General features: G+C 42.2%; 1 protein-coding gene across 1 annotated transcript in view; it reads left to right on the top strand.

Annotated features, from left to right (window-relative positions):
• KDM5B (lysine demethylase 5B) overlaps window positions 1–24164 on the top strand; it is a 71403-nt gene that overhangs the window by 36925 nt on the left and 10314 nt on the right. The window contains exons 5-21 of the mRNA XM_061187238.1: window positions 999–1133; window positions 2929–3025; window positions 4370–4479; window positions 6007–6165; window positions 6634–6753; window positions 8810–8968; window positions 9581–9762; window positions 11014–11176; window positions 13190–13309; window positions 14282–14476; window positions 17390–17571; window positions 17685–17809; window positions 18712–18862; window positions 18994–19108; window positions 19526–19881; window positions 21193–21331; window positions 23479–23658. Coding sequence (XP_061043221.1) covers window positions 999–1133; window positions 2929–3025; window positions 4370–4479; window positions 6007–6165; window positions 6634–6753; window positions 8810–8968; window positions 9581–9762; window positions 11014–11176; window positions 13190–13309; window positions 14282–14476; window positions 17390–17571; window positions 17685–17809; window positions 18712–18862; window positions 18994–19108; window positions 19526–19881; window positions 21193–21331; window positions 23479–23658 — 2688 coding nt within the window. The remainder of the gene's footprint in view (window positions 1–998; window positions 1134–2928; window positions 3026–4369; window positions 4480–6006; window positions 6166–6633; window positions 6754–8809; window positions 8969–9580; window positions 9763–11013; window positions 11177–13189; window positions 13310–14281; window positions 14477–17389; window positions 17572–17684; window positions 17810–18711; window positions 18863–18993; window positions 19109–19525; window positions 19882–21192; window positions 21332–23478; window positions 23659–24164) is intronic.

Below are 24164 nucleotides of genomic sequence, written 5' to 3' on the forward strand. Positions count from 1 at the left end.
GTGAGTTAGACTTTGTAGGAATATATTGAAGAAAAGGAAAGCTTTAATAAGGGATAATAGTCACATAGTCTGTTTTCTCAATTCAAATGATATCTTTTTGATAATAGAAGGTTGCTAATTATGTTTAAACCTACAGGATTGTAAAATTTAGAAAACTTACTGGATTCCATATTTTATTACTGTAAACATTTTAAAAATGAGATATTCTGATTATGGAAAGCTATTTGGGGAACATACAGGGGGCCTTTCTAGCAGTTTGGGCCTTCACTTAATTTACAGTTGCAAGCAGGGATAATTGTCGCTGGCTCATGGGGACTGCCTCGAGCCTGCTGTGGCCTGTTGTAACCTGATGAGGTGATATCAACAATTAAATGAATTGAAGCAACACCATTCACCTCCTGAAAAAAAGTCAAGCTGTTATAACTATATGTGTGTGTATATGGTTGGTAACTGCAGACTTGTCTTTGTGTTTATTTAGATTTAAAAAATTGCACACCTGTTATGTATTTCCATAAATCATTGTAAAATATACCCTGCAAAAATCCAGTGAAATTCTCTTAAGATTAAAAAAGGGGGAAGGGACTTCCCTGGTAGGGCAGTGGTTAAGAATCCGCCTGCCAATGCAGAGGACATGGGTTCGAGCCCTGCTCTGGGAAGATCCCACATGCTGCAGAGCAGCTAAGCCTGTGCGCCACAACTACTGAGCCTTCGCTCTAGAGCCCGCGAGCCACAACTACTGAGCCCGCGAGCCACAGCTACTGAGCCCACGTGCCACAACTACTGAAGCCCGTGCGCCCAGAGCCTGTGGTCCTCAACAAGAGGAGCCACCGCAATGAGAAGCCCGCGCACCGCAATGAAGAGTAGCCCCCTCTTGCCGCAACTAGAGAAAGCCTGTGCACAGCAACGAAGACCCAACACAGCCAAAATTAAAAATAAATATATTTTTTAAAAAAAGGGGTGGGGGAGAGTTCATCAGTACAGTTGTGTTTTATTTCCAGTGTCTGCAGAAGCCAAACCTGACCACAGACACAAAGGACAAGGAGTACAAACCCCATGATATTCCCCAGAGGCAGTCTGTGCAGCCCTTGGAAACGTGTCCCCCAGCTCGACGAGCAAAACGCATGAGAGCGGAGGTGAGAGCCTCGTGAGGTTGATCAGACAGGCCTCAAGTCCCGGTGCTGACGGGTGTCTGACCCTGGATTTCTCTCATGCACGTGCTCTTCATAGATTGAACTTTACTAGCCTCACAGAGGGATGCCGTGTATACTCTAGCTTTTACACTTGGGGGAATTGCACTGTCAGAGGAGCGAGGAATTGAAATCTTTCTAGGTTTATGCTGCCTGGACAGTCAGCTGCTGCATGGTTAACGGTCAGAGCCTAGGGAGGAGTAGGTGAATAGGCGTTCATCGTGACCCTCGTGATGTCGGGCAAGGTTTATTGGGAATTAAGGTTAGTAGGAGTGCAGTTGGAGATTTTTGCTGAAAAGTACTGTTTTTGAGAGGTTACGAAGAAGGTAGTGAAAGCTGTTTTTCTCAGACTTCCTGAAGAGGAGTATGGAATCTGTGGCAAACATTTATGCTAAGCCAGAAAATACTCAGGCAGCAAGGGGGGCTGGTGATATAACACACAGATAAAATGAGAGTGAAGCATGAGGGAAGATGAGGAGTGAAAGACTTAAGAAAGACAAGTTGCTCTTAGATTTTTCTGCTCTGAGAGGTTTCTCCTGGAAAGGGAGAAGAGTATTCTCCCAGTTACCTTGTTCCCACACAGAGGTGGGAAGGTTTTGGGTTCCTTGATGGACATGTGAGTATGAAGAGTCAGTGGTTAATATATTAGGAACAGTTTAGAACTGGGAAGCCTCATGGCATTAGTTAGGTTTCTAAATCAACAGTTGGGTTATTTAATAATTATTGGTGAGGATGAAAAAAAATCAGCCATTTTGGTTTCTGAGGAAATGGATAAATAAGAGAATTACTTTTCACTTAGGTAAGTTGGAGATATGAAAAAATTTGGCAAGTCCATTTTTTTGAAGTGAGAATCCCTCAGAATAGGAACATATATGGTTATTTGAAGCCCACAAGCAGGCTTCAAGTTTATTCATCTTAAAGTCAGTTCTTGTTTGAGCACATCTTGATCTTTAAATGTGTAAGACATGCCCAGTGCTGTGGATGCCTAGATCTGTCTTGATGACACATCAAGGTGATGGTATGGCCCTGGAAGAAATCGTGTTAGCAGTAGACATCCTGATTGTGCATGAATGAACACACGCACAGTTCCACTACGTCACTTGTGTCCCAGAGCAGACAGGGCTTTGCTTATCAACCAGTATGCACACTTCGTGGACACCAGGTACTGAGACTGGCTCACACGCTCTCACTGATGAGGGAGCCGTGACTCAGCGGTGTTAGGGGAGCAGTTTGTAGTGACAGTTCACTACAAGAATTAATAGAAACTTGTTGTGGAAGCTGAGTTTTCCTTGAATGCTGTCATACTTTGGAAGAGCCAGCAAACTCTTCTAGGCTGATGAAATTACGTTATTTATGTAACTGTTCAGGATTCGGCTAAGTTATGACTGAACAAAGTGTAAGTTGTGAGTAGATGAGAACTGAGGAGCTTCTAGGAGGAAATACACACTGTTCCCAGTTTGGGTAGTAACACTTCCCATAAGTCATCCCTGATCCTTTGACTTTTCCCTAAATTTTTGACCTGTTGAAGTGGAGAATACTCCTAACTTCTAAGTTTCCTCACTCATTCCTTAAGTAATAAAAATATTAAGGGTGGGATCTCTGCTCTAAGGGAGAGAGTTTTGAATGTCCTATTAATAGAGATAATTTATAAGATTATAGGCACTTTGTGATTCCAGTTGAATTTTAGAAGATTTCTGTCTTTTTAAAGGAAATATTCATGTATATGACAAATTTTTTTAAGGCCATGAATATTAAAATAGAACCAGAAGAGACAGCAGAAGCCAGAACTCATAACCTGAGACGTCGAATGGGATGTCCAGCTCCAAAGTGTGAAAATGGTAAGAAAGTTCATCCATGAATAGGAAGGAAGAGTGAATAAGTAAAAACAATCATTCATCTGGTAGTTAAGAAAATATTGGAGCAACTTTACATACTAGTCACTGGGTTGTGCCTTGAGAAATAAAATCTTACTATATTAATATCCTTGTTTTCATAATTAGATGACTGGAAGGAGAGATAAACAAATGAATATATGCATATTAGAAATGTGATTGAATTTCTCAACTGTAACTAGTTGCTATTGGGTTGGCCAAAAAGTTCATTCGGTTAGTGAATATGTTGTTCAATACAGTTCTTGGTGAAAATGAAAAATGTGTCTTATTTTTACTTAAAACCAAACAAACTTTTTGGCCAACCCAATACTTTGAAATTTGGTTCAACAGCATTAATTGTAAAGAAGTGATTTGTGAGAAGCATAGGTGCCTTTGACTGAATATCTGATAGGTTTGTTTCAGGCATGGCAGGCAGGCAGGCTTTCTTAATCTGAGTTTTAATTGACAGATGCTTGCCTGGCCACTGCTTGATGTCAGTCACTGGAAGGTAGGTTTGACACTCTCTTGAGAGAAATTCTGTATAGGCAGGCACTTAGTAATGGAGAAGTAGTTATTGAAATGGGCTTTTCTTAGTGACTGCTGAGTTAGTGGAAAAGGCAGCACAATGTAATGGAAAGTAGATGGAGTTGTAAAAATACAGATCTGAATCTGAATCCGGGCTCAACCACTAACTAGTTGTATGACCTTAGAGATACTTCTTGACTTCTTTTAACGTCAGTTTGCTTGTCTTTGAAACAGATTGGTTGCAAAGGATTACATGATTGATACAATAACAATTGATGGAAAGCATTTAGCACAATACCTTCCGCAGAATAGCTCATTAATTGATAGCTAGTGTTTTAGAAAACTCTCAGTCTTTGAAACCAGGAAGCTAGAGAGGCTAGTAATCTTAGATCATGGAGGGATAATCTGTAACGTGGAGGGGGTGCTGTTGGTGAACGGTCAGTGTCTTATGGTCAAGATCAAGAGGAATTTGCTTTCACCAACATATGCTATGTCTTAGTCATAAGAAGAGCATATCTTCGGCTCCCATTTTGAAAGCATACAGACCTGAGCAACATCTGGTATCATATCTTGTGCTTGTATCTTGGAATTTGAATGGTGTGAGAGTTGCACGTCATCATAAAGTAGTCAGCACGGAGCTCCTGAACGTAGTAACTCTGGGTGCTGCTGCGCTGAAGCGAGCAGAGAACTGTGTCCGGGTGTGCCTCAGCAGCAGGAGGGATGAGCATGGGAGGGAGCTGACGGGAGCAGAGCAGAGGGAGTGCTGACCTGGACTGCCTCCTACAGAGAAAGACGGGAAAAGCAGCCTCAAGCAAGAACCTGCTGAGAGGAAGGAGTGTATTACAGAGAGTGAGAAGGAGAAACCCAGGAGTCGAGCGAAAAAAACCACCAGTGCTGTGAGTCGACATCTTTAAAAACTTTTACAGCCCAGTTTATACTTAGTGCCTTACCTGGGACTGCTGGTTCAGCGTCTCACAATGAAAAGACCTTTAGAGGTGGTTTGTAGTATCAGTTTATAAACAGGGAAACACGGATGCGTCATGAAATCAGTAACAGCTGGGGGCGTTGACAGCCATTTTTCTGGAGGACGTTCAGTTTAGCACTGAACAATGGTGAGCTCGATCCTATGGAGAATTGTCGATAAGTGACTAGCCCACTTCCAAGCGAGCTGAAGGTAGATCAGAAATCAAGATGATGTTTTCCAACTTTACAGCAAGGAAGGATAAGGGAAGGAGTGCGCAGATAGGAGGGAGGCTAGGGCCTCGCAGGGTCAGAGGCCTGGGGAGCTGTTCACTCAGGTGGAAACAAAAAGCCAAGCTCTCTTCCTCAGCCCCCTTCTGAGCCCCTGGGAGCAGCTTGACGACAGTGCTTTTGATCTTGGAATTGGAAGTTATTCCAATTAAATGTTCTGTTCATAACTATCATCTCCCTCTGCCCCAGCACAGAAACAAACAAAGCAGGCAGAAAACTAGCAGAGCCCAGGTTTCTATTTGCTACAACAAAAAAGTCTGCTCCGGCTGCCATAATGAAGTATCACAGACCGAGTGGCTCAAACAAGCGAAGTTTATTTTCCCACGGTTCTGGAGGCTACAAGTCTGAGATCAAGGTGTTTGCAGACTTGGTTTTTTCCTGAGGCCTCTGTCCTTGGCTTGTAGACGGTCATGTTCCTGTGTCCTCATGGTTTTCCTCTGTGTGTGTCTGTGTCCTAGTCTCTTCTTACAAGGACACCAGTCATACTGGATTAGGGCCCACCCATATGACCTTTTTAACGACCTCTTTAAGACCCTGTCTCCAAATACAGTCACATTCTGAGGTATTGGGGGTTAGGACTTCAACATAGGAATTTTGGGGAAACACGATACGACCCATAGTAGGTAATGACTGTGTAGTTTTATTACTGTGTATTTGGGGGAACTTCTTAACTATGACTAATTAGAATGTAAAGTGGTAATTTAATGTGGTTAGTTAACTTCAATTCTGCCATGTTAAAAGGAAACTGTTTAAGTTTTGTAAAAACTGTAAAAACTTTTGCCTTTTAACATGGCAAAATTGAACTTCTTTATAAGTTCTGTTTTTGGTTAGGTGGATAATTTATTGCCTAACATGTTATTCTTCTAGAAGACTATGTTTCTGTAAGCTGCTAAAAGCTGGATATTTAAGTAACAAACTTTAATTAAAACACACAATTGAGAAATCTTGGAGATTACTCTTCAGAGTTGGGAATGCATGAGATATTATGAAATATCTCATAACAGAAGGTGAAGCATTTTTATTTAAAATGTCCCTTATAGAGGGTGAAACATTTTCACTTGCAGCATGTTGGAGAGACTACATTATGCCTCAGATCCATTTCATTCCTAGAGTTTCACAGAATCAAACAGCAGCTCATGCCCCTGTGTTCTGTGCCCATTTTCATGCTGCAGGTTGACCTGTATGTCTGCCTCTTGTGTGGCAGTGGCAACGATGAGGACCGGCTTCTCTTGTGTGATGGGTGTGATGACAGTTACCACACCTTCTGCCTGATCCCGCCGCTCCATGATGTTCCCAAGGGAGACTGGAGGTGTCCTAAGTGTTTGGCTCAGGTCAGAATTAATAGCAGAGGTGGCATTAGAAAATTTCCTTAAGAAGGTTTTTTCTTCACCTTCCGGTTTTAGATTTGGCAATTGATAATAAGGAGTCTCATGACAAAAATTGGGGTGGGCCTGAATAGGAAAGAGGTCTTGGAAGTGAGCTGCACAGCTATGCAGCAAGCTGAGAGTCAGAAAAACATTTTAATAACTACACTTCTAAAAATTTCATTTAAAAAAAGCATTGCATGCTCTTTGCAAAAATTCTTAGGCACTGAACAACTTAAAAAATAGGTAATTTCATAGTCCATAGATAATCACTGTTAATATTTCGATATATACTCAGACAAATGGAAATTACACAAATGGAATTACACTACACAAGTAGTTTTAGTAAACATATATGATTTCTCATATCTATGTGAACCATAAGTAAATATACATATAAATAAATATCTGTCCTTTTTCTTTGTGTTTTGACAGGAGTGCAGTAAGCCACAGGAAGCATTTGGCTTTGAACAGGCAGCCAGGGACTACACCCTCCGTACTTTCGGGGAGATGGCGGATGCGTTCAAATCTGACTACTTCAACATGCCGGTCCACGTATGTACACACATAACTGCTTCGATGTGGGGTTTTAGTAACTTTGGGGAAAGGTGTATCTGAAGATGCTTGAGTTGGCCCTTATCTCTGGTAGTCAGCCATTGTCTTGCACAGTGAAACCTTTAATTTGTTCGGTAGTATTAACATTCCACAGTACTTCAAAATGCATTCTAATTTTTCATTTGATTTCTCTAAAGATAGGCTTTTTGAGACAAATCATATAGCGACAGTAACAGAATACCAGTGAAAGGAAATCACCAGCAGTTCTTTCAGCTCAACAAATAAAATTCAAAGAAAACTTTGCAAAATTTATTGAATGACTCCTGTGTGCCAGTCCATGTGCTGTGCCCTGGGGCACGTTTACCTCTTGTCATGTTGTCATAAGGTAGCACTGTAAACTTTAGGATTTTATATTTATTTATTTATTTGGCTTCGTCGGGTCTTAGTTGCGGTGCCCGGGCTCTTTGGAGCACGGGGCTCTCTCTAGTTGTGGCATGCGGGCTTAGTTGCTCTGCGGCATGTGGGATTTTAGTTCCCGACCAGGGATCAAACCCACGTCCCCTGCATTGGAAGGCAGATTCTTAACCACTGGACCGCTAGGGAAGTCCCTAAACGTTAGTATTTTAAATTCTCCTTTATTCCCTTAGAAGCATAAGCATGCTTCATTCAGCATTTACTATTCCATCAAATGAGTACACCAAAATGAATGGTTTCCTACCATACTTCTGGATATTTAAGCTGTTTTTTCTCACTACCAACAAAGTGCTATAGCAAACATTGTATGCATCTCCTTTTTGGGGGGGCGGGGGCTGTGTTGGGTCTTCATTGCTGCGCGTGAGCTTTCTGCAGTTGCGGTGAGCAGGCACTATTCTTTGTTACGGTGCGTGGGCTTTGCATTGTGGTGGCTTCTCTTGTTGAGGAGCACGGGCTCTAGGCTTCAGTAGTTGCGGCACGTGGGCCCTAGGGCACACGGGCTATAGTAGTTGTGACGTGAGGGCTCTAGAGCGCAGGCTCAGTAGTTGTGGCGCATGGGCTTAGTTGCTCCACAGCATGTGGGATCTTCCCGGACCAGGGATCCGGGAACCAGTTGGGATCTGGTTGTTGAGCCGACCCGTGTCCCCTGCATTGGCAGGCGGATTCTTAACCACTGCGCCACCAGGGAAGTCCTGTATGCGTCTGTTTAATTGGATTATTTTCTTAATATTTATCCATTTTTTTCCCATCTAATAGCTGTATCATTTACGGGACCATAGCAGTGTATGAGTGAACCTGCTTCGCCTAACATCACTAACATTAACTGTTAAGTTACTTAAAATGTCCCCTTATTTAACAGGCTTATAAATTCAAGTAATATTCCCTTTGAATTTTCAGTTCTTTTGACCCCTCCTGCATTACATTATTATGTCCCTATATGTTCGCTTAACCAGTCCTGGTGCCTCTTGTATTTGTGGTTGGCTTTTTGCACTTTGAGGGACAGGCCTCTGGCCTCATACCAGATTAGCGCAGATCCTAAGCACTCAGCCTGGCCAGCCCTTTACACTCGGGCCTGCAGCCGCGGAGTTGCTGCACCCTGCCTTTTCCTCGTGGTGCCCACATTACTCTCCGCCAGGTCTAGTGGAAAGAGTGAGAGGGTGGACTCAGGTGATGTGTTTGAACGCATTTCAGAGAATGAAGCATCGTTCAAATACAGCGAACTACTGTTACTAAACAGAAGTCAACCAGGTTGTATATTAGATTTCTCAAAACAGAAAAACATCTCCAGTTCTTAAATCTTAGCACTTTGCTTTCCTTGACTCCTTTTACAGTAGTGGCCAGGTTGTTGATAGAGGAACATGAATTCTTAGTCAGCTCTTGGTTATAAAATTCCTTTTAGAAAATGATGTTCATGTCTGAGCTGTCGGGGGCCAGTTGAGGAACATTTGGGACGTTATGGACACAGTTTTTCCTCAGGCTGCTATCCTGTGATTCCTGTCACTTAGCCTGTCTAGTCACATTGGTCACGGGCAGTTTGTGTCTGCGGAGAGTCACTCTCTTTACTTCCTTGTTTTGTATACAGATGGTTCCCACAGAACTGGTTGAGAAAGAATTTTGGCGACTGGTGAGCACTATCGAAGAGGATGTTACCGTGGAATATGGAGCTGATATCGCCTCAAAGGAGTTCGGCAGTGGCTTCCCGGTCCGAGACGGGAAAGTGAAGCTCTCGCCTGAGGAGGAGGTAGGCGTGGCTGTGAGCACGTGGGCTTGCGGGGGCGCCGGGGGGACGGGTGGGGGGCGCCTTTAGAGCGAGCCCAGCGTTGATCCAGAGGGCATCACGCTGGGCTAGTAGCAGCTGTGCTACAACACGTATGTCGCTTGGAACTTGAGATACTCCTGGAAATTGGTTGGTTGGCTTGAAGTGATTTATGATACTTTCAGCAAATCCTTAATTATCAGATTTTTAATGATTTCAAGAATAGTAGAAAGAACCCATAGAAGAATTCTAGTCCCAACTAGATGATATGGGAGAATCACTTACCTCCTTTTGACTTCAGATTCTGTAACTTTGGTTTCTTGTTCTGAAGAAAATCTGAGGGATTGGAACCAGATACACACACATAATATAGACACACACACACAAGTCCATTTATATAAAGCGCAGAGCTGGGCAGAAGTAATCTATGGGCATCCAGGAGGTAAGGATAGTGGCTCCCCACCCCCACGAATTCTTTTTATTTTGAAGGAGACTTTTCAGCCAGCTTTTTGAAACCAGCAGAGTTCCAAAATGCTGGCATGATAGAGAATTTAAGTATAAAGTATAAACCTTTATACTTTATCTCCTTATTTTTAGGAATATCTTGACAGTGGCTGGAATTTGAACAACATGCCAGTGATGGAGCAGTCTGTCCTCGCTCACATCACCGCTGACATATGCGGCATGAAGCTTCCTTGGTTGTACGTGGGAATGTGCTTTTCTTCCTTCTGTTGGCATATTGAAGACCACTGGAGCTATTCCATTAACTACCTGCACTGGTAAGGGGTTCCAGAGAACCTACAGATGGTATGCACGCTGAGTTGGAAAACTTACCCGCCTCTTAGTTGTGACACATCTCTTAACTGAGTCTGAAGAGTGATGAGGTTTTTTTTCCTTAAGTTTTTTTTTTTTTTTTTTTTACTACTATTGGACAGGCATCCTAACAATTTAAGACAAAGGTTCTTAAGAATCCGTAGGAAATCCATGAAACCCTGCACTTGCACATGAGTTTTCAAGTATAACAGGCTTCTGGGGAGAAGATAGACAGCTTTTCTCTAATTGTCAAAGAAGTCTTTACTCGCAGAAAGGTTAGAAAGCACCGAGTTGCTTTTACTGTGGAAACCCCTTCCCGTTCTGTGGGCCCGGCGGCCCAGATAGCCCTTTGGGCAAGGAGAGGGGTGTGGGTCGTGTGGGGTCCTCCAGGACCTTGGGACTGACCGCTCCTGACGGCCTGCGGAGTTCTGGCATCACTCTGCATGGTAGGTAGAGTGCGCCCCATCTGCGCCTGTCTGTGTGTGTGTGTGTGGTGGGCTGGGGCGGATATTTGGGCTTTTTAACTTTTATTTCACATCTGTTTCCCTCCCCTCCATTTCCCTTGCTTTCTGAGTACAAAAATATTGGAAGATCTGTAACTCAAATTCCCACACAAGGAATTTGAGGATGTACCACAAGAAAGAGGGATTTGGCCTTTTACGTGCAGAGTGTCAGTCCTGCTTCCCCAGGCAATTGCTCCCAGCTGTGAAATGATGTTTACCATACCTCACAGGGATGTTACAGATTAATTGCTTGACAGTTAAACGTGCTTTGAAGAAGAGCTCTTTAGAAATGCTAATCACCTTACTTAGAGTTTGGTTTAACTCGCTGTCAGGGCGGAGAGTTGTCATCCCTTGCTAGTTGCTGTAGGAAATTGTGGTGACCACATACCCTGTAGCTAACATAATACCTTATATTCTTAGAAATGCTAGATATCTACATTTTCTGAAGGGTCAGGTAAAATGGGAGGGAAGAGAGGGACCTCAGATGGGAAGTCTCATGTTTAAACTTTATCCTTGAAGAGGGAAAATGCATTACATATGTTCAGATCATATTTCTGGTGATATTTCTTCAGTTTGAACATTGCCTTACAAAGCAGGATCTAAAAAATAGGAACTGGTTGACCATCTTGTTTGCATTGGTGTTGTATGAGTTGAAGAAGCTACTGAAATTTCATGTAAATTTTGAGATTGATCTGCTTTTACAATCTATTTTAGGGGTGAGCCAAAGACCTGGTATGGAGTCCCAGGGTACGCCGCCGAGCAGCTGGAGACGGTGATGAAAAGGCTGGCCCCGGAGCTCTTCATCTCCCAGCCCGACCTCCTCCACCAGCTCGTCACCATCATGAACCCCAATACCCTGATGACTCACGAAGTGCCTGTATGTTTTGAGTCAATCCTCCTGCCACCCAGGCTTAACTCCCCACTTTTTCCCTGTTGCTCACGTTTTTATGAAGCTGATTTGGTTGTATAGAAACAGCTGTTTGGTGTAATTTAGTACGGTATTGCATTAAGCCGGTGGGACTCGATCCTCAGACACCATAAAAAGCTGATTTGTTGCAGCTGATGACTAGATTGCTGAGCAGCCTTACTTTGCAATAGTAACTGTGTGGCTGTCTCTTCCTTTCCTTTCTGGTGTTCAGTTCAGAGTACATTCACAGGTTGTACACCATCACCATTCCTGCTTTCTAAACTATAACTTTTGTTTATAACTTCAGTCCTTCAGCACAGCAAAACAAAAACTGTAAAAATTAAGTGTTGTTAGTATAAATTAGTTTACTCTGAAAATGGCTAGGTTCTGTTATTGGTATAATTAGATCTAAACTCTTGTGTCAGAATCCTTCATACTCCATCCCTACTTTAGAAAATAACTCATTGAATTTACATGGTGACATGCTTGGTGGATCTTACATTCTCCCCGCTGCCCTTAATTAAGCTTAAGAGAAAATTTATTTCAGTGTCTTGAGCATGGATTTCAGGGTTCCCACTCTAGACTGAAAGATGCTATTGGTACTTTTTCCTCTGAGGTTTTTCTACGAAGTGGCACTTATTTTTTACTTAGTGGCTTCCTTTCGGAGGAAACTCTGAAGGCATTTTGGGAGGCCAGATTGAGATGTATGAAGTTGAAGAATCCATCTTGTTTAGCTCAACCAAATGTAAATGATACATTTACAATGTTAAGAGGAATTCTTGATCTTGTGACCTTCATTTTATGCTTATGGGTTCACGGGCCAGTAAATGGGGGCAGATGGAAAGGAATTTTCTTTGAGGTATCATAAAATATTCATGGGCCAAAGCTTAGAAAATAAGGACCAATAGTCATCAAAATACCGCCATCTCCTTGTTGTTGGCATTTTCCATCTTGACCCCCCCACCCCCGCCCCATGTTGATGGGTCTTTCTGATCTGTTATGAGTCGCTGGCTTTAGAAGAGACCTCTCGCCCTGTTCTTTAATAGTTGAGCAAACCACGTGGGGCTAGACTCTGCACCTAGAGAGGTAGGTGAATGAACTCGTGCATTCGGGGACTCACAGTGTAAGGGAAAGACAGCGTTTACACAGATCACGGAAGAGTGGTGTGGTTTGACAGTGGTGTTGACTCGGGGGCTGAGCCATTAACTCTGAAAGGGCTGGAAAGGGCTCCGCCGTGGGGCTCTGAAGGGGAGTGCGTGTGGCAGAGAGTTGGGGAGGAGGAGGCCGTCCCGGTGGAGGGCTGTGCTCCTGCGGTGGTTGCCGGCTGCAGACTTGGCCTGTCAGAGCCCGGAAGGGCGTGTTCCAGCACAGGGCTGGGCCTCAGCCCGAGTTGCGTGTCCTTGTGGCCTGGGTGCTGCTTGAGAATTGGCATTTCCAACAAGTTCCCAGTTGCTGTTGCTGCTTTTGGTCTGGGAACTGCATTTTGGAGAACCGCTGGTGGAGAGAGATGTATTGAAAAGACATCTAATACTGTTACTATTATGTAGTAGTTCGTTCAGTCTGAGGATTTTGTGCCTGGAGCAATATAGGTGTTTTTGGGTAGAGGGAAAAGGGGAATTGTTGGTGGGAGGTAAGTTTGAGGTCCAAATCAAGAAGATCTCTGTGTGGAATGAGATCCTTGAAATAGAGTGGAATTTCTTCAGTTGGTGGTAGGAGATCCTATTTCGGTATGATAATATTTGGAAAGATGTGTCCTGATCCTGGATGTAGCCAGATTTTTGTGGTGTAAGCCGTTTTCTCTTGAGATACTTATCAACCTGGCAGTCTGGGGAACTACTCCATCTTGTGGCAGAAATGAATATCTTTAGGTAATATTCAGCCATACTTTTTTCCCTACCCTTTCTGGAGAATCATCTGATAGTCTATGTCTAGATTGTCTTTCGTGAGGATGTCACTGAAAATCTCCAATTTCTGTCTCCTTAGGTTTACCGAACTAATCAGTGTGCTGGGGAGTTTGTGATCACATTTCCAAGAGCCTACCACAGCGGTTTCAATCAAGGTTTTAATTTCGCTGAGGCCGTTAACTTCTGCACTGTCGATTGGGTGTGTAATTATGACCTAGCAAGCCTTTTCACATTTACCGTTTTTCCTGCAGAAATGGTATAGAATGCTTAGAAGCTGTCATGTGTCTAGTTGCTTAAACCAGTTGCTGCTGAAATGGCAGGTCAGCCAGCTGTGTACCTTCCCAGCAGGAGAGGCCCTGGCCCTGCAGTGTCAGCCAAGACCTGGTGAAGAGTCTGCTGAGTGACGTTTTGGCTGAAGCTTAGTATCTCATTGCAAACTGATAGCAAACAGTTCCAGTCTTAAGACTGTACTTTACGCAGCACTGGCTTAAATTATCCAAACACAGTAATTTTAAATGACATTTGATTTCAGGTAGTTGTAAAGTGGAGTTTTTATATTAGTATTAATACTTTTCATTTGCCTAAAAAGAACTACCTAGTTAAGTGGGTGTGGTGTTAAATCTAATAAATTATGACCTTCAGTGCTTTTTTTTTTTTTTAATACTGGGTTGGCCAAAAAGTTCCTTCAGGTTTTTCTGTAACATGTCATGGAAAAACCCAAATGAACTTTTTGGCCAACCCAAAATAGTTGGCCCAATAAAATAGTACCCAGTAGTAATACCTACATCTATAATTATTTTCTGTTCTGTAGTTTTTAGAGCATTATTGTTCCCTGAAGTAGATTAACCACACCAGTTCCACACAGTTGTTTCAGGAAATGTGTAAATTCATATTTCCAATTAGATTCTACATTGTTGTAGACATTACTGCATTATTAATACGTTGGGTTTTTAAACCAGTTTTTAATTAATGTACCTAATTTGCCAGATCCTTGAGATGCAAAGATTTTAAAAGGTCCAAGGCTTGTTAGAGTCTAGTTTTAGGATTGATATATGATATCAATATATGACCCAAGATGTGATATTTGGTAATTGATAATAAAGGTCAGGAGTCTTTGGAAACAGGAAGGAGAGAGATGAATGTCACGTGTCCTCCCTGTCTTTTGGCGCAGCTGCCCTTAGGCCGACAGTGCGTGGAGCATTACCGCCTGCTGCACCGCTACTGTGTATTTTCTCACGACGAGATGATTTGCAAGATGGCCTCCAAGGCGGACGTACTAGACGTTGTAGTGGCATCAACTGTTCAGAAAGACATGGCCATTATGATTGAGGACGAGAAGGCTCTAAGGGAAACTGTTCGTAAATTGGTAAGGTTTCTGGAACCCCAACTGCATGTCATTGGGTGTTACTTAGTAAAGTTCTTATGCACTTTGATAGCATTTTAAGGAAACTTTTCCTTAGTCTAATTTCCTTTAAGACCATTCTAATAGATGTATATTGACGTCTCATTGTGCTTTTACTTTTCATTTCTCTAATGGCTAATGATATATTGAACATCTTATCATGTATTTATTTGCTACCTGCATATGTATCTCTTTGGTGAAGTGTCTTCTCACATGTCTTGCTCTACCCCTTTTTCAGTGGACTGTTGGGAGACTTCTCTTTATTCTAGACACCAGTCCTTTATCAGATAAGTGTTCTGCAAGTATTTTCTTCCAGCTAGTGGCTTGTCTTTTCGTTCTCTTAGCAGTGTCTTTCAAAGAGCAGAAGTTTTTCATTTTGATGAAGTTCAGTTTATCAGTTTTTTTCTTTTATGGATCTTTTTTGGTGTGTCCTTCCTAAGAAATCTTTGCCTAACCAAAGTCACAAAGGTTTTCTCATGTATAGTCATCTAGATTTTCTAGTTTTAGGTTTTACATTTAAGTCTTTAATCCTCTTAAGTAATTTTTTTTTTTTTTTTAAGTAATTTTTGTTTATGGCAAGGTGTGGGTTGAGATCATTGTTTTTGTATATGGCTGACTAACTGTTCCAGCACCATTTCTTGAAAAGACTCCTTTTTCCTTTGAATTACCCTGGCACCTTTGTTGAAAATTAATTCACACATGTGTGGAGCTACTTCGGGACTCTGTTCTAGTCTGTTAGTCTATGCATTTATCCTCTTGCTAATACCATATGGTCTTGATTACTGTTACCTTCTAATAAGTCTTGAAATGAGGTAGTGTGAGTCCTCCAACTTCGTTCCTTTTAAAAATTGTTTTGCCTATTTTAGTTCCTTTGCTTTTCCATATAAAGTTTAGAATCAGCTTACTGATTTCTACCAAAAAGCCTGTTGGCATTTTGATTGGAACTGCATTAAACCTATGGATAGTTTGGGGGAGAATTGACATCTTAACAATACTGAGTCTTCCAATCCATGAACATAGTCTATCCCCTCATTTATTTAGGTGTTCTTGATTTCTTTCAGTATTTTGTAGACTGCAGCACACAGATTTTACACATATTTTCTTGGGTTTATAATTAGGTATTTCTTTTTTTTTGGTACTATTATGAATGGTACTTTAAAATTTTTTTCGATTTCCAATTGTTTATTGCTAGTATTTAAAAATACAGTTGACTTTCCAAAATTGACTCTGTATCCTACCTCCTTGCTAAACCCAGTAGTTCTAGTAGTTTTTTGTAGATTCTTTTGGGACAGTCATATCCACAAATAGTCACATTGATTTTTTTATTTTATTTTTTTTTCTTTTATGTGCCTCTTTAGAATGTTGGCTCCCTGGAGCTCACCGTGAACCAACAGCAGTTTACTCACCTTCCCCTGATATTGTAGAATTGGGAAAACAATGCCCAGAGGGTTTAAGCGTCTTACGAAGGTCTTTGGAACTTTGAGCACGCATAATTTTTTTCCAGATGTAGAAATTTACAAACTAAAATTGGGTGAACTAATATGATTCATTCTCAACCAAAATCCATGGAGTTGATCCTTAATCTTACTTTAAACAAAATTTTAGCCATCTCCATCACAAAGTCCTTTTTAACGATTAATTCCAGATTAAAACCAAAATTCTTTTGTTAGATTTTCCGTACTTTCCTGATTAGCAGGAAGTGAAATGGTCAAAAGGTTGAAATACAGAATAAAAGAGTAAAACAAAGGAGCCTTGATGGTTTATAAACTGACTTAATCAGACTCTGGCATTCTCAAGGTTAGATTTGGATCCAGTTCTGGATAAGGAGAGAAAGTGGTACAAGTTTGATTTTTCCATAACAAAAGGTATATCCTAGAAGGGCTAGATGTCAGGTGGTACAAACTACAGTAGAAACTTCCTGGTTCAAGACCTCATTTATCTTGACAGTATCAATTGGGAAATGCCTTGTTACGACGATTACAGTTTCTGTTGCACAGATTGTCGAACCTTTTCCAAGAACTTTCCATATAAGAGGCTAATAGACCACTCAGCGTCTTCACATTGACAATTCCTGTACGATAGTCTTTTTCACCTGCCCCATCTTCTTTCCTTTCATTTATATTTGTTATTTTTGTGGATTCTCCAGCAACATTACTCTGAAGCCCTGTATAGCATTTCCTCTGTAGTAGAAAGTATATGCATTTCTTTTGCTCTTATCTAGACCCAAAATATGGGCAAGGCCAATTTGGAGCAGAATAAACAGCTAATCTCTGTAGTTTTGTGGACCTGTTAATAACTGTTCTCATACTGAGATCAAAACGGCCAAACATAAGGACCTACCGTGTCCAGAAGGGGTTCTCCCTAGATGGGTGAAATAGATTAACTTGCCCACATTTGCTAGGTCCACACACATTTTTAAAAATTTATTTATTTACTTTTGGCTGTGTTGAGTCTTCGTTGCTGTGCGTGGGCTTTTCTCTAGTTGCGGCGAGCGGGGGCTACTCTTCGTTGTGGTGCGTGTACTTCTCATTGTGGTGGCTTCTCTTGTTGCGGAGCACCGGCTCTAGGCACGCGGGCTTCAGTAGTTGTGGCTCGCAGGCTCAGTAGTCGTGGCTCCCGGACTTAGTTGCTCCGCAACATGTGGGATCTTCCCGGACCAGGGACGAACCCGTGTCCCCCTGCATTGGCAGGTGGATTCTTAACCACTGCGCCACACGGGAATTCCCCCACACATTTTTAATCACGCACTCTCTACTCTCTACTTTGGTAAGGCTCTTTTTTTTTTTTTAATTTAAACTCAACTATTACATGTTTGTCTTGGGGGCTGATGGATTGTATTATCCTTTGGAGATCTCTAAAGTACACACTTTATTCTAGGGAGTAATTGATTCAGAAAGAATGGATTTTGAGCTGTTGCCAGATGATGAGCGTCAGTGTGTAAAATGCAAAACCACATGCTTCATGTCTGCCATCTCCTGTTCTTGTAAACCTGGCCTGCTTGTTTGCCTGCATCATGTAAAGGAATTATGTTCCTGTCCTCCTTATAAATATAAACTGCGGTGAGTAGGAAGAATGATTTTTTTCTATGGAAAACACTAAATCCTTAGTATAAAACATCTGATTTCCTCCAAACCCACATATCTCAGAGCTAAGCCTGCTATTCTGTTTCCAGGTATAGATACACTCTGGATGATCTCTACCCCATGATGAATGCACTGAAGCTTCGAGCAGAATCTTACAACGAATGGGCCTTGAATGTGAACGAAGCTTTGGAGGCGAAGATTAATAAGAAGAAAAGTACGTGGTATATAGAAAGTGTGACTTGCTGATTGGCAAATTGGGACGGATTATAACATAGCCAACTTAAAGTTATCAGCAAATGGATTACTTGAAGCAGCCTGACTTAGCCCATCTGTCCAGCCAGGTTTGGAGCTTTAGCAGAGGTTTTAAAGCCAAGAGTGAATGAGGCAGATGTCCTTACATCAAAGTGAAGTCTTGATATATGAGTTGTGCAGGATCATGTATTTAACAAACATCATATTGTTACAAAATAACCTTTACACCTCTTTGTCTCAGAAATAAAAGTATTTCACATTTTATATGGACCTTTAGAAAAGGTTTTTGTTTGCTTGTTGTTTTTGAACTAGATCTCAGGACAAAGACAGCATATCATTAAATTAAAGAGTCTGTGAAATGCTGGTTTATTACTTCTTAGTTCTAGTCAAGGTCTCTGTCTCTTGTTATTACATTTGAAAGTCACTGCTTCCCTTCGCATCTTTTCTTTGAAAGCGTTTTCATTTGCTTTCCTTTCTGTAGCTCAGCAGGTGGCTCTGCCCTCTCCTGTTCAGGGCGGGCGCAGGTCACTGTCTCTGAGCCCGCCAGTCCCCTGCCAGGTGCAGAGTAAAATGCAGGAGGAAGAAGTGGTTCCAGCCACAGGAAGAACTGCATTTGCTCTGTTTTGACAAGGCAGGGGTTCTTTGTTTCTTAAACACTTCCACATTGAAGGGCAGCTCTAGGCGCTTTTTAAAACATTCCACTCTCAGCCAAAAAAAAAAAAAAGAACAAATTTATTAAAAGAGGTAAAACATTGCAAATATCTATAGGTAAGAACTGATCAAATCGAACCTCCCCCTCTGTATTTCATACCAGTATTTCATACATAATGATCACAGAAGAGGTGATCTTTTCTTTATTCCTAGGCCTTGTCAGCTTTAAGGCTTTGATTGAGGAATCTGAGATGAAGAAATTCCCGGACAACGATCTTTTACGTCACCTCCGCTTAGTGACACAGGACGCGGAGAAATGTGCCTCTGTCGCCCAGCAGCTGCTTAACGGCAAGAGGCAGACGAGGTGGGCACTGTGCACGCCCTGGCTTGGGCTCTTCGGCAGCCTGCTGTGGCTGGTTTTCCCCATGACGTTGGAGTCTGGGGCTGGTGGGGTACCTGCTCTCATGCAGTCTCCTTGGGCCTTTGTCTGTCTAGGTATCGATCTGGTGGAGGGAAATCCCACAATCAGTTGACAGTGAATGAGCTCCGACAGTTCGTGAGCCAGCTGCACGCCCTGCCCTGTGTCCTCAGTCAGACGCCACTGCTGAAGGTACCTGGCTGGGGAGGTGGGGGTGCCCGCCTTCCTGTATTTTGTACACAAGCCCAGTTCACATGATCAAGTTGTCTTCCCGTGTGGTTAATTTGTACATTGATTTGCAAATGCTTTTAGTAACCTGTTGAGTGGTACATGTATATAAAGAGATTGTAACAGGCCTGCAGAGGAGAGAGAAGGTTGGAAATTTTTACCTTTCACAGTGACCACCAGCTACTACAGTTGGTATAAGTCTCTCTTAGAGTCACTTGTGTAACTGTCAGTTGGCTTATGTATTACCTTGTTTACCCGTATTGTTGCTAGAATCAAGTGAAATGGCAGAGGGTCATGTTAAATATGCATTGAAGATTCTGAGTTTTCAAGAAGCCAGTTACTGAAAATATTGTTTTGATGCAACAACCTGTGTTTTTTAAGGATCTCTTGAATCGTGTAGAAGATTTCCAACAGCATAGCCAGAAATTGCTCTCTGAGGAGATGCCCAGTGCCGCTGAGCTGCAAGACTTGCTAGACGTCAGCTTTGAATTTGATGTCGAGCTTCCCCAGCTTGCTGAGATGCGTGTCCGGCTGGAGCAGGCCCATTGGCTGGAGGAGGTGCAGCAGGCTTGCCTGGACCCCAGCTCCCTCACCTTAGATGATATGAGACGTCTCATAGACCTGGGGGTGGGTCTGGCCCCGTATTCAGCTGTGGAGAAGGCTATGGCACGGCTTCAGGAACTACTCACGGTATCAGAGCACTGGGATGACAAAGCCAGGAGTCTCCTCAAGGCCAGGTAAACAAGCACACCCATGCCTCTGCCCGGGGAAGGCTGGCACTGCGTCCATCCGGGAGCACAGAGCATGGGGAGTAGGGCGGGACGCGGGCACAGTAGCTGAGCTGTGCGTGCGGAAATAGCTGAGATGTTCGGAGCTGCTTTGGAGCTTGGGCAAAAGAATATTAATTTCTTTCCTTGCTTAACCGATTGTGAAATGAATGGTTCAAATGGAAATACCTTTTCTAGAGTTGGTTTAATGAAATTTCCCTGGACCTCGAGGATAACATCTTTGAGAGAAGGAAACACTTACAAATAAGTGGAACTGTTTAAACCCACAGTTAATGAAAAAGATCCCAAGGAGTCTTAAAGAGAAACATCTGAGAGTCAGGGTGCACTGTCTTTAAGATGAAGATGGTGCCGTAATTCTCCACATTAGTGCTGTTGCTTTGTGACCTTATCTATACTCGAGAGATGGGTTGGGCTCAAGCTAACCATCCGAGGGGAGAAGATGATTCCTCCCTAATCTTGCTTTCTGTCTGACAGATCTTTACTGTTCCAATCGACAACATAAAGTACAAGAAATACCTAGGTTCCAGACATTATTTTGTAATCCCAAAATAGTGGTCACTGAGCAGACAGTACAAAAGTTTTGGGTTCTGTGCTTTTGGTATGTTGATATCCTGGAGATTTTTAATTTTCTTAGTGAAGCTGTATGAGTCTTGATGGCGTATCTAGTTTAACATAGAGTAAATTATCCCTAAGTTATCTTTTGCAAATGCAAGTTTATGGTTATTCCGATGTCAAATCAGAAATAAGTAGAACTTAAATGCTTCACTGAGTTATTTGCGTAAGTCTTATGCAACCATTTGAAAATAGATAGTTTGATATCTAGTAGTTATTTGCCATTTGAAAAAAGTTATTTGCTATTCTGAATTTCCTTTGAAGTGATTTTTCTTTTTTGTGGCAAGCGGGGGCTATTCTTCGTTTCGGTACGCAGGCTTCTCGTTGCAGTGGCTTCTCTTGTTGGAAAGCATGGACTCTAGGCGCATGGGCTTTAGTAGCTGTGGCGTGCAGGCTCAGTAGTTGTGACTTGTGGGCTCTAGAGCACAGGCTCAGTAGTTGTGGCGCAGGGGCTTAGTTGCTCCGCAGCATGTGGGATCTTCCCAGACCAGGGATCGAACCCACGTCCCCTGCATTGGCAGGTGGATTCTTAACCACTGTGCCACCAGGGAAATCCCTGAAGTGATTTTCCTATTTTCTCTGGTAAGTAAACCACGAGAAAAATGAGCCACAATGTAAAAGCTGAGTAGTGTCATTTTGCTTTTGTAGGCCTCGGCATTCATTGAACAGCCTTGCTACAGTGGTTAAGGAGATCGAGGAGATCCCCGCCTACCTGCCCAATGGTGCGGCTCTGAAAGACTCTGTGCAGAGAGCCAGAGACTGGCTTCAGGACGTAGAGGCCCTGCAGGTGGGTTTACAAAATGTCCCGTGTGTGTAAGTGCTTCTATAAAGAGCAGTAATGTAAACACTTGCAAAGGGGAATATGTTGGATCTCACTACACAGGTTCAGTGTTTGGGTTGGCCAGATTACTGATTCTCTTCAACCTTGTGTAGATGCACTTACCCACCCCATCTACTGTCCTGACTCGTTGGCTCAGTATTTAAAGCTTAGGTAATTTAACCAACCTTTTCTGGGAGCTTGGGACCCTCCCATAACAGACTTAATTACTTGGTTGGGGTTGAAGAAAAAGAGCTAAAAATGAAGTTATGGGAGAAACACAGTTTCTAACGTCTGACGAGTACGGCTGTCTCTTGCTGGCTTGCCAACTGCTTGGAGTTTACATAATGAAGAGTAGCAGATTCAGTGAGTCTCGATACGTGATTACATGGCCAAACTAGGCCCTCAGGCCCAGGACTTTCACCAAGTAGTGACTTAAATGTGCTCCATATCTATAAAAGCAGTGAGATTAGCACATTCTAAAGTAACTGTCCAAAGTAATCAGCACTGAGTATCTGTGCCCCTGTGCTAGATGTTATACTTGCTAAGACTTACCTATAAGTTAAAATAGAAAATTAAATTCACTTGTAACATTATTAAGGTATAGACAGAATATATTCTATGTTTTTCCCAATTTTCAGCTGGATAACTTCATTTGTAAAGTGGTTGGTGGGAGTGTCTTCCTTTTTCTCTCTAACGATCATAAACCAGTGGGTCTTACGGGCCTATTGAGAAAAAAGATCTTTGAATTATTTAATGGGATAGGTTTTTAAAATTTTAATTTATATCGTTCTTGAGGCTCAAGTTCTGTTTTATTGAAGCCATCAGATTCTAGGAATAAAATACCATCTGGTCTTCTGAATATCTGCGTAATTGTAAGTGGTGCTAATTAACCAATTGCTAATGAGAAATGCCAAACAGGACAGTTTTAGCCACGTGTTTTCAACAAAACATCTGGACATCTATTCTTGTTAATAAAGAAGAGAAGATACATTGTTTGATAAATATTACATAATTAAGGGGTGACCCCAGCCCGCCAAAGAAAAAACCAAGGAAAGTGTTTGCTACGTACATAAGCTTCCCCAGTGAGGTCTTTGATGCAGGCTCCTGTCTGTGACTGTTGGAACTGTAGTGGTTATAGTCATGGTCCCCCCTTCACTCGTGGTTGCTGGCAGCCAGAAGGTGAGCTCATGGTGATGAGGAGAGGTGAGCGTATGAAATCAGAAGCGAGGACACACGTCTGGGTGGGTTTGCTCCCTTCACGTGCTGTAATGTATGTACTACTTAGTACTGCGTTTGCAACAATGTCCATAAGGACAAAAAGCAAGTTTTGCTCCATTCCTGAAATAATAGCCTGGCCTTTCCTTGCGTCATATATTTAAGGACTAGTAGAGAGGTGTGACCAACAACAAGGAACCTCTTCGTGTTTAGTGGATTATTTATTTTAAAATGTCATCCAGTATTCTGCTGTTCACTTAGGGAGTACTCCATATATTTCTAAATGGAGTATCATAGGCATAGCATATAATTTGTGAGTCACCTTTTTTACGCATCCAGCAGAATACCTACGCCCTTACAGTTTCAATCCTGTGAGAATAAATAGAAGGCCCCCAGATGATTCTTAATGAATAATAAAGTTGGAGAGCCAGTGGGCTTTCACAACTCATTTTGGTTTCCTGAATAATCTATACTGAGTTACTATAATTCATCATTGGTGAGTGAATTGGAATAAAATATTTGTTTTGTTGCTTTTATTTCTCTAATAAAAGTATGGAAATCCTTTGAGTTATTACAAATTTACATTTCTGCTGAATGTTTTTCAAACCATCCATAGGGACCAAAATGACAAGTGAATTGACAAGGGCATAAACAGTCTGAACAAAGGGACCACAGTATATGCCAGGTCCAAAGTTGTATCCATGGGCCCAGCACAAAGTAGGTTCTTACTTGTCGAGTGGAAGAACCCACACTGCTCCACCTCCACCACCATCGGCCAGCTGGCAGGTTTTGTCAGCATCCGTCCGTGAATTTAGTATGTTGAAATCATGGGGTAGGCCCAGTCCGAATAGTACTTTTCCCACTTACATAGAAGTACTTTTTTCCCCTTGATTTATTAGGCTGGAGGACGTGTGCCAGTGTTAGACACACTGATAGAACTTGTTACGCGAGGCCGGTCTATCCCGGTGCATCTGAATTCTTTACCGAGACTGGAGTCACTAGTAGCTGAGGTTCACGTTTGGAAAGAATGTGCTGCTAATACATTCCTGACTGAGAATTCATCCTATTCTCTCTTGGAGGTAAGTTTGCAGTTAGCCCACCTACAAGACCTTGGGTCCCCTAGCCTGGCAAAACATGTAGTCCCTCACACACACAGGTGCCATCACTGACTGATCTATATGCTCTAGGAGTTATTTTTCTCAGTGGAGCCAGGGAGATTCTTCTAAGTTTCTACTGAAAGTTTCAATAGAAACTTAGAAGAATCTTGAAATGTTTTCTGCATATGTTTAGGGATAGCATTCACTGTCTAAGGAAGAAATTTTCCTCCTTGAAGTTCCTCAGTTTGCTGAAATTGGACGTTTAACCTTGGCCATGCTTCACCACTTGCTTTTAACAAGCTCGATAAAAGATCTCATCCACCTCTCAAAGTGCTATAGTTGCACTTCTTGTGTTTTTTTGTAAGCTGAATGCTGGTCACACATTATGACTGGAATCGTTCTATATCACATTTTTTTACTTACTGTTTGATTGAATCTGGAATCAAAGTCTGTCTTTTTGTGAGATTTCCTTCTTTCTTTCCTCCCTC

Source organism: Eubalaena glacialis, chromosome 3, assembly GCF_028564815.1.
Source record: "Eubalaena glacialis isolate mEubGla1 chromosome 3, mEubGla1.1.hap2.+ XY, whole genome shotgun sequence".
Classification (NCBI taxonomy): Eukaryota; Metazoa; Chordata; class Mammalia; order Artiodactyla; family Balaenidae; genus Eubalaena; species Eubalaena glacialis.